This window comes from Chenopodium album, chromosome 22 (assembly GCF_948465745.1).
Source record: "Chenopodium album chromosome 22, dcCheAlbu1.1, whole genome shotgun sequence".
Lineage (NCBI taxonomy): Eukaryota > Viridiplantae > Streptophyta > Magnoliopsida > Caryophyllales > Amaranthaceae > Chenopodium > Chenopodium album.
This window is the reverse complement of record NC_137855.1, coordinates 13,437,518-13,448,603: the sequence shown is the minus strand read 5'-3', so window position 1 is coordinate 13,448,603 and position 11,086 is coordinate 13,437,518. Positions and strand designations below refer to the sequence as shown.

General features: G+C 34.5%; 1 protein-coding gene across 1 annotated transcript; it reads right to left on the bottom strand.

Annotated features, from left to right (window-relative positions):
• Positions 1–234: 234 nt before the first annotated feature.
• Positions 235–6,818, bottom strand: LOC145605218 (uncharacterized). The gene is made up of 7 exons (XM_081661256.1): positions 5,958–6,818; positions 4,760–4,999; positions 3,987–4,076; positions 2,704–2,853; positions 2,474–2,598; positions 1,713–1,842; positions 235–592 (listed from the first exon to the last, which is right to left on the bottom strand). The coding sequence occupies exons 1-7, from the start codon at positions 6,519–6,521 to the stop codon at positions 467–469; spliced, it is 1,425 nt and encodes a 474-aa protein (XP_081517382.1). The 5' UTR covers positions 6,522–6,818; the 3' UTR covers positions 235–466.
• Between the last annotated feature and the right edge of the window lie 4,268 nt (positions 6,819–11,086).

Here is an 11,086-nt window from a genome sequence, read left to right as displayed (position 1 = left end):
ATCTTATAAGTAGATGGCAATTGTGGAAGCAAAAACAACTTGTCAACTAGTAGCTTGTAATAAAGGTAGGCAGTCAAAGCACTAGATGTTTATGTTACTAGTATTTGGTGAAGAAAAGTTGTTGGACTTGTACTTTGTAAAATGCAATAAAACCTATGAATATATGATTAATTGATTAAACACTACTCTACAACTACACATACTAGCATAACGATTGCAAGAGGAGTGAACCAATTTCATACTTTGAAAGCTGCTCGAACATTCATTATTGCAAACATTTCCAAGTATGAGAAGAGACAGTTCCACAAAATTTCAGAATCCAGACATAATATGGATCCTTAGATGATACAAGGTACCAATGTACCAGTATTTACGGAAATGTCGATATTTACAGGTGGCTGTGAGGTATGTTACAAGTGTGGTACTATATACAGTTCAAGTTAATACATGATGTGGCATGGAGGGGCTAAAACTCGATGCCACTGTTCAGTTGTACAGAGAACGCAGGTCTGCCAACATTTGAGAGAGGAGTCTCAGCTTTCAGGACAATCCCAGTGCTTCCAACATTCCCGTTCCACTTAGACCTACCAAGCTGAAATTTTGCAGCAGAAAAAAGTGTAAATATATGAGCAAAAATAGACGATTTTACAAGACTGCATTAGAGAGAGAGTAATGTGTCCAGCCACAAGTCATCTTAATCTGAATTTACATTTGTAAATAAATTTAAAATGTAAACTTCCACATTCCATGCAAAACTTCACCTATAGCTAGATCTTGGGAAAACCCATAACTTACAATATGAAATAATGAATGTATAATTGGTAGTATAATTGTAATAAAAACAATTTCATACAAATATAATCAGAGAAGGTTTAATGTTCAAATATTCACATACTAACAGTGTATTATTTTCACCTTTTAAAAAAGTTTCAAATAAATTAGTTCATATAAGTTCCGAAAATTTAAAATCAATTCAGAAAACAGCAAAACAAGTTAAATTCATCATGGCTATCGCTGATAGCGAGTTAGTTCATCATAGTTATTCATAGGGACTACCTCTCCTAAAGCTTGTGATGAAGGTCTAACATTTCACATGTTGACGTAGATTCAGAATTTCAGATCTAGGGTTTTCAATGTAAACACCCCAGGACTGAAATAACTGAACCATATACATGTAAAAGGCAATCTCTCCCTATCTTGCCATTTATGCCCATGAAAGGTCAGAAAGGGATTTATGCCATTTATGCGCAGAATGAAAGGTCAGAAAGGGATTTATGCCCATGCCCATACTCATGCCATGTCATGTCATGTCATGTCATCAAGGGTACATGACGATAGATGCCTTGTTCAGTAGCATATGAGCCTAATAGCTGAAGATGAAATTAGGGAAAAACTAAATGAAGCAATGATAGCCACATACTTCATGAAATATGAAAAGATCATCTTAGGACAGTTGCAGAACCTAGTACAAAATTACACTTATACCTATCAATCTCTTATAGTCATTTAACCAGTTTATGCATTCACAAAAATATACTAGAAAATCCATGTGCACTCAGTACCATCACCAAAACTACAAGGATACAGATATTTAAAGGGTCTCAAGCTGAATTTCAAAATGCGACCAAGGAAAAAGAGCATTAAAATGAAAGCTATGCAGCAAAAGGCAAGAATTAAATAGATAAAGCAACAAAGGTCATTGTGCAACTTACAGATACAGATGCAAACGCAGACGAATATGTTGAGTACGAACACCCATAAATGAGATTCAACTTATCCTTGACTGAATGAACAAGTTCTGCCCGTACACCAGGATCACTTCCACCAAATGTAGGACATAGACTAACAAATAAAAATAAGAGGTATTTTAGTAGATATAATGAGAAATCCCATGATTTGAACCCTAAAGCTGTAGAAGTGAAAAAATACAACAGTGCCAATCTTCATGTCTAAAATCTGATATGACGCTATCCAGTAGCCATTGTGATAAGGAAACTGCCACAGCAACAGGATACAACTAATAACCTCTTCAATTTTCAAATATCTAAAGTTTAAAAGAAACTCTTAATCAGGAAATCCTCATGTCTAAAATTAATACCAGTAAACTACTCTTACATCTTAAATTCTTAATAGAATTATAAATAATACAAACTTTCATAATTAGAAACTACTTCCCTTTGCATGTTTGAGCTATCCAAGGCACTTGTTTACCACTCCTATTAGGTTTAAGCCCATAAACAAAAAATTAATCCACTATCAGATTATCGGAAAAGTGAAGCATTCTATCTTGTTTTAAATCCACCCTAAGCAGCACTACATCGACAAACCAAGCCTCGGTACATGAAGCTATAATCCTAGGATAGAGGTAGTACAGCATGAAAACCATAATCAGATTTCACTGGAATCCAGACAGGATCTGAAAATAATGAAAACACGAGGGAAAGTGTAAGGATACAAGGAAGTTCATACTTACTTAAATTGAATGGTTGGCCTCACCAAGAGACCGGAACGCTTCCAAGCCAAGTCTTGTGCAAAACCAAGTGTAAATGATCTATCAGGCAACTGTATCATTGGAGTAATTTGTGTTCCCCATTTATTCTGCAAACACCAATAAAATAAATTAGAAACCAGCTGAAGAGAACAGGATATTTAAAAAATAAATGGGGAAAAAGCAAAATAATGTTGAACAAGCCTCTAACCAACCTTGCAAGAGAAACTGAACCTCATTTCACCAGGGTATTGACCTTGAGCTTGAAGCAAACCCCCACAAATAGGAAGAAATGCACTAGTGGTTAGTCCCTCCCCTGCTACATAAGTAAGCTGCCCGTTTGGAAACTGTAGATCCATGAATGACTGCAAGGCAAAGCACATAAAGGAAAATTTTAGAGACTATTTAAAACAAACAGCATTACATAACACATTAACCATCCTTCATGTACAGAATTCATCCAATAGCAGGGACTGTAACAAAAGGAATCCTAATAACAAAATTTTCCGAGAAGACAAGATAAGCTTCATTACAACAAATGAATTAAGTAATAAACCATAGAATAAGATATCTTGATGGCACTCCAGTAATAAACCATATATCTAAGTCATCTTACAAGTACAAAATTAAGCACGGATTGTTATCACCAAATACCTTTAACCATATAGAGTATACAGTATACTGTTGGTTCATACACAATGTTTTGTGCAAACTAAAAAAATTATAGAGAAAAACCATTTCGCTCAACTTTAGGCATTGGTTCATAGTTTCCAGGTCCAATCTCATGATATTAATAAAATGAGGAGAAATATATTAATTTTATAAAATAAATAACCAGCAATTTTAACTACTGTTAATCAGCAAAAGGTCATGAAGAGATGATGCAAACTTGTCGTTATATTCAGAGACAAGTGATTTGTTCAGTACAAAAAATCTACTACCACTTCAATTTTTTCACCTAAGTTCTTTGAATGTGATCATTGCTCAATTTAAAAAAGCATCTCTAACTAAAATGACAACTAGTGGTGTTATGTACGCATTCTGTTGCACCATATCACTAAACTAACTAGAATACATTACTGCTTATAATAATATCTTCAAGTATCATTGGTTTTACCTTTCATGCTAATTGAGCTGCAATTTTCAAAACACTTGAATACAAAAATGAATAACAAAGTAACACGGAGCCTGTGAATCCTGTTAAGCTAGCAAGGGCAATCACTAAAAACAATCGCAGTACAAAAACTACTGCATTCCATTATTTTTCATACAATACTCAGTCCTCTCTTCCTTACTCTTGACATAAAAAGAAACCTCTTCTTTAACCATGTGCTGCCTTACAGGAGAAATAACAGATGCTTCAAAGTAAAATAACAACTTAACAAGGTAGATTAACTACAGCTTGAAGGAATTAAAACCCTTCAAAATAAAACAAATGTAACATCTCAATATCTCATATGAAATGCCTTCGAATTTATGCCAGAAGAGTTGAACTTACACAAGCCAAAGGATTGAGACAGATCATTGACATCAAAAGCCACCTTCTGTGCTTAGTCCATACTGCTGGACATAGGGAGTGCAAACCATTCTAAAAACAAATGCAACAAATAGGCAATTAAAATCCATCTGGAAAACTAAAAGAAACTTGTTACAGAGAAAACCTATAATCATACATATCTAGGTAAATTGGTGGTTGAAGGGTCAATTAAACACCTTTTCTTTCTAATACAAGTTTTAGGCTGCATATGTATGAACACCCCCCCCCACCCCTCTTTTTTCAAGCAGAAGGCAACTTGCACCTGTAGTCTATTAATAGTGTAAGAAATCCATAGTTGATTAGAATTAATAAAGTTGAACCATGATTTCAAAAGCTCAAAAAGACCTCAAGTCAAGGCTTTAAAAGTGGGTTAGAGAGAGATGCATCAAAAGTTTTGCAAGAATGCTTATAAATCATTTAAGAATATATTTCATCCACTTTTAATTAATTAAACATTCTGAATCAAAGTAGGAAATAGAGATGAACTGAAGAAATGGATCAAAATCAGGTTAAATAGCTTGTTTTGGAGCACTGAGGCACATTGCCAAACCTCATGAAGCAGAGAGATTAGGATCACCATGCGACATACAAGATTGCTTTTTGAAGTGAGCAAAGAAAACCCAATTGTGATTTATAGATTATTATGATAGGGTAGTTTCATAGAAATAATGTATTCATATTCACCTTATCAACTATGTTTTATAAGTAAGACACAGACAAAGATCAGAACGCACCTTCCTATCATAACCATACCAAAGCAAGTGTTGCTTTGATAGATGAACTGGCAAAAGAAGTGTTGTATCACGAATAAAGAGAAGAGGTCCAAGCTGGACTAGAAACAAAGACGAATTCTGAGTTCCTGACGTAGAGCTACCACTTGATGCCTCAAGTCTCCATAGATCACCACGTGCAACAACAGAGCTTTGAACATCGCGGGTTCTACTGTCATAAGCAGATGTCACATTTACAGTCCCCTGTGTACACAAATAATAAGATGTTTCAGAGACAAGGTCAAGAACCAAGACAGAGCAACATATCTACCTTCTACGTATCATGTGTGCTTATACGAAATCATTGTAGCACAACTTATTTGTAAGTGTGTCAAAACTTATATAAATTGTGGCAAAACTTATATTTATTGCAGCAAAACTTATTTTGACTGAATTTATTTTCTTTAAACTTATTTGGTCTGAAATTATCAAACTTATCTTAACTAAATAAAAACATTCTTTCTAAATAAATAATAACATTTTCAACAGAATGGGGCCTAAAACAACAAACTGGATATCTTCCTAAAGATGGTCCAGGTCCAAAACATTCACAGAAACCCAAGCTATAGGCAATGGTAAATCGACAAATTTTTATGTTGAAAGGATTGGTAGGATAATACCTGTTGTTCTTTATTTTAAATGTCGGCAAACAATTGATAAGTGTAAGAATTTGACTAATAGAAAAAGGTAAAATTATCAAGGAAAAGCAAAAACAAACTCATCACTATACCAATATAAGATATGAAAAAGCAATATAACAGCCGCATAGCCTACTACATCAAAATGCCACATGAGAAAAAAAAATAGTGATTTATATCACTCTGAAGTCAGAAATCTGATTCTCTACCATCTAAACCTTAAACCAATCACTTTAGAACAAAGAATTATATCAGAATGCTTGGGCAAGCAAAGCAAACATTTCGCAAAGCTGCTACACTGAGCCTATACAGGTCACCTCAAGAGCTACCTTTAGTACTGTACCCTACCCCCGAACCAGCAGAGCAATATCATCATAAATTTGACATTAAAAACAATTTAACTACAAGTAGTACAAGTATTATATCAATGAAAAAATTAAGCTAAAATGAACTTCGTTCCACACCATCAAATTAAAACTATAGGTAAACAAAAACAATACTATATCATAGACAGTGTAGTATACCTGAGATTTACCGAAAAGACCGGCAATTTTAAGGTTAAACCCCGAAAGCTCTTCATCAGCAACTCCATCAACACCGGCTTCGGATTTCTCAGAAAACCTTAAATCCCCCCATTGTTCTGCCAATGAACCCAATTCCTCCCTAACCAATATACTCATATCACTCCTCTCCCCACCATTAACAGCATGATGAAGCTTCACCATACCCTTATCACTATCATTATGAATAAATGGCACGGGAATCGATAAAAAAAACTGCTGAACCAACCCATTAACACAAGCCCCAAAATCAGCCCCAGCTTGCCCTATCCTATTCCCAATATCAAAAATCCCAGTAATCCCAGAATTATCAATTGCAAGCCCAAAATCCCTGGGCACAAAATTCTGGGTAGGAAACTCGAATTCGACATCGAAGAGCTTAGTACTGGGAGGATTAGGCCACGCAAATGAAGGCGGCGCAATATGCGATTGAATCAACCCAGTAAAACCTTGTGCTAGCTTATCAGCCAAGTCTTGGCCGTGTCGCTGCACCTCTTCCCAAGCTTCAAACGACCTCTCCACCGACATTCGCCGCCGAATTCAATCCTCTTCTTCCTCTCTCCACCCCAGAAAAATTAATCACAACCAACAAAATATTACGAATTGAACATTCAAAACGATGAAGAATCGAAATGAAATTCGATAATCTGAGGTGAAATGGGGAAGTTAGGGTTTATATTGGGGGGAGTTTGGGGGAAATTGAAAAAAAGGGGGAAGAAGAAGGAGAAGATAAGAGTGAGAAAGGAGTGATGGGCGGAGGGCGAAAAAAGTCGGCGAGAGAGAAGGGGAGGAGAGCGCGGTTAAAGCGGTGTTGACACGTTTTTAGGAAGAAATTATTTTTTGTGGATTGAGAAACTAATTTTGGAAAATATAAATAAATAAAAATAAAAAAATAAAAAATAAAATTTATTTGTGTTTGTGTTTAAGGTTAGGGAACATGATTGGAGTTTTGCATTTTTTTTTTTTTGAGATGGAAATTAACGGATAATGATGGGATGTTAAAAAAAAAAATGTGGGATTGATTTAAATTTAGATAGGTTGTGAACTTGTGAGGTGTTTGTAGGCGAATTGATTTGTTTTTGAACAATTAAAGTATTTTTAAGATTAAGTTAAATTGGATAATGGATAAGCACGGGACTAATGTGTTGTACTAGTATTTAAATTTAGATATGTTATGAGGTGTTTTTAGGCGAATTGATGTGTTTTTGTACTGTTTTTTGTATTTTTAGGACCAAGTTAAATTGGATAATGGATAAGTACGGGATTCGTGTGTTGTAATTGGACTATTTGTTTTAAAAATGTGGTTTTTTTTTTGATAATTTTACAAGGAGTTTTTTAAACCTATAAATTCAAATTTAGTGGAAAATTTGAACTAAAAAAAAGTAATGTCATCAAATATATATACTTTTAAAAGAAACTAGTTGTTGGTGTGCGCGCCACGCGCGCGCACCCCCTTCCTCCCCCCCCCCCCCCCAATTTTGCAAAAGGTAATTAGTGAAAAACATTTTTAATGTATTGTTTATGAATTTTTTAATAAGCCGATTAGCATATATCCAATTATAAATTAAACAATCAACCAATGAGTAATGTTACTCAACCATCAGCCGCAAATATTTTCCGATTTGTAGGAATTCAAGCTTTTCTTAAAAATGAAGCTCCAAGGAGTTAATTGTGGCAAAAAAATTATCATTTTAATTTGAATTCCCAATTAACTATATTAGCATAATAATTTTATTTTTTTTTGACGAAAGAATGAAATTACTCATAGCTTCATACATGCAAATCACATTTGAAAAACATGGTCAGTACATTAGCTTGTATGCATTTGATTTACATTTTGCATAGACATTGAGAATGAAACTATTTTACAAAGAGAAGTTGCACAGGCTGCCCATATATACAACATATTCAATGTAAATGCAATGCCTAAGACAGTTGGACATCAAGACCAATTCATGTGATGGCAAATTGTAATGCAAAAAATAAATTAGGGCATCAATTAATGATATAGAAAATAGACTTATTTTCATAGTTTCCATGCTTGACTATGCCTAATTGAAGTATCCATTAACAGTTATATCTACCAAAATCTCCACTAATAGCCAAGAAACCTGTTGCCTACTCTTCTGATAAAACGGCTCGTGTCGTTATCAACTTATCATCAACCTTTGAAAAATTGAGAGAAGTTATTCTTCACCATCGAAGAGACATAATGCAAGATGAAGTACCATTCTAGAGAAAAATAACTCTACATTACATCCTCTTTCCTTGACGATGCAAGATAAAGTAGCCAAAGCAAATGCTATGTTTACAAAAGGGCATTTCTCCCCCAAAAAATCAAACATTCGTCGGCCAGAACTGATATTGCTACACTCAGCTTTATTACATGGGAACTTTGAATCACTTTACGCACTGTATACAAATTAAGACAAAATGGAAGGATGCATTAATATTTCTAATCTCAGTTACCATTAGCACCTTTGATTTTAAACCAACAAAGGACTTCTTGAAGTGAATATAGAAGCAAGAAGATTAAAGGCAAAATATTCATTACTGCAATGAAAACTTAGTAATCGTTATACAATCATAATTCATGTAATCAGGGTTGTCACAAAGGCCAAGTTTTGAAAGAACAAAGCAATAGGACTCCAAGTCAGTTCTCCTCAGATATTTCAACAGCTTCATCCTTTTGATGCACCTTTGCTTGCAATCCTCGACGAGAGTGCTTATCTTAGAGCAAAATAATAACGTAATTGTTAGCTACCAAACAATTCACATAAAGTGAAAAACATTATGTCATTTCTTTACAGTCACTGCCCTAGACATAAAATTTTCATACACGAAAGCCAAAGAATCAGACATAATGCTAAGGTATAGACCACACTCGCACACCAAACTGCTACCCTAGACATAAATTTTCATACAAGAATTGAAGTTTGTGTACACTAAACAAACAGCATAAGAACTTTGTGGAAAATTACTGGATGAATTAGTGGCACAAGTTTTGGCTTCCATCCAAAAGGCAATAATGCCGGGCAACATTCCTTCTTGTTGCCACATAAAACCCAAATCCTAACTTTTTTTTGCCACATAAGACCATACTATTCCTTCAGCAACTCGCCATTCACCCAAATTAAATACATAAGTAAAAGACACCGAATCTAAAACTGTATGTTTATTTGACTGATCGATAGATTAATTCATACAAAAGAGAGAAATTTAGATCTCTCCTCTGTGATATCAATAGCACAATCTTCTACTTTCAGATACGAAACAAAGTTAAATGAAATTCTAATTTCTATTACACTCCAGTTTGGCAATAATACCTTTTACCATCAACCCCAACAAAAGAAACAATAGAAATCCCAGAACTATCTTTATGCAAAGTACTCACATAGCAAACCGATTTCATGAAACAAAAGGGCCCAAAAACGTCCGTCACATAATGCTTTTACTTAAACATCCATCAAAGGTAATAAAGTAGGAGTGACTAAGCATGATCAAGCATCAACTATGTAACAACAACTATCCCACTAGTTTTAGAAACACATCTAAAATAAAGATCCTTTAAAAGAAATAATAAAGAGAAAATTACGAATATGACAATGGCTACAAGTTTAGCGTTCGAATATGTAGATGTTCCTATCTCCCTGCCTCCCCCTCTTTCTCTTATCTCCCATGTATCACAAGGTTGGGAAATTTTTTTCTACTTGCTTGCAATACTAAACTTTATAAAAAGTCTTTGTAATAATAAAGAGAAAATTACGAATATGACACTTCTTTTTTTTCTTTTTTTTTTTTTTTTTTTTTGAGTAACCTTCAATTAGAACACTTGCATATTGAAACAATTTTTTTCTTTTGCTCCTTTTTTTCTTTTTATCTCACATTGAAAATTTTTCAACTATGAACAACAATTTTCATTTTTTTCCAATTAACATACAAGAACAAATAACTTATCATATCCACCCAAATTGTGCAAATTATGTGCACACTATAACTCCCTCACCTCACTAACTAATAGCTCCCCCAAGCTAAGCTTGGGACTAGTAACCAATGGGGCAAAATTAAGCTTGTAATGTGGCTAAATAAACAATAAAAGATTAAGGAAACAACATGGGTAGCAAGAAGGGAACAAATGTATCTAATATCATCTGAAGGCTACCTAAAAGAACAAATGCCTTCGTCCTCCTCAATGTGCATAATAATGAGTCATACAAACATTACTCAAAGTTAAAAACCAATACTCAACTTCATTGACATACCAGGAACTAACACACATTCCTCAACAATCAACTAGTCAAGCACTATATTCACAAGTAGTTTGGCAAAATTGACGCATATTTAGGTTTCAAGGCAATCAAACATACAATCATGATCAACTAATCCACAATATTTATCATCAATAACCAAGAATCAAAACAATTCCAAAAACTTTAATCAAGGGGCACAGGGAAGCATGATTCATAATTCATTGGAACGTATTTTTGAATTTTTTTTATTTTTTGAAAGCAATAAATCTAACCTAGGAAAACAATAAAATCTAGACTAATAAAGAAATAAAAACTAGACTAATAAAGCAATAAAACTAAACTAAGCACACCAAAGAAAATAAAAAGAGAAGGGAAAGAAAGAGTGCCTATATATGTACAAGAAATCCCCCCCAAGCTAAATCAGACAATGTTCCCTTTGGCTTAAAGGGAATTTAGTAACCCAAAAGACTACCCCACATCATCAAACTCGTAACCACCACCATCCCAAGCATTGCAATGCATCACCTTAGTACAATTTTGAGCAAGAAAGGAACAAAGTGTTAGTAGGAAGAGAGGCAAAAACAAGTTAGGCTCACTATTTTGCTCATAACTTTTTTTATGCAAATGATAATTCAATGGTTCTAATTTCATTGGAAAGTAGACTTGAAGAGCTTTCCAACAATTGGTCACACGCAAAGTTTCGTTAAGAAACGTAAAAGTTATGGCGTTTTGAAGTTGGCCATATTTGCTGACGCGCTCTCGCGCCCGACCGGGCGAGCTTAGCCCGACCGAGCCCGTCTCCAAGGTACGATCAGGTGGTTTCTTGATACTCGTTGCACGAGA

Bases quoted from the DNA above. Each gene is read 5' to 3' on its own strand.
- LOC145605218 (XM_081661256.1), bottom strand. From the start codon at position 6,521: ATGTCGGTGGAGAGGTCGTTTGAAGCTTGGGAAGAGGTGCAGCGACAC. The intron at 5,000-5,957 runs GTATACTACACT...TTGTGTACACAG, and splicing joins GTCTTTTCGGTAAATCTCAG to GGGACTGTAAATGTGACATC. The intron at 2,599-2,703 runs GTTGGTTAGAGG...TGGTGTTTGCAG, and splicing joins GGTTCAGTTTCTCTTGCAAG to AATAAATGGGGAACACAAAT.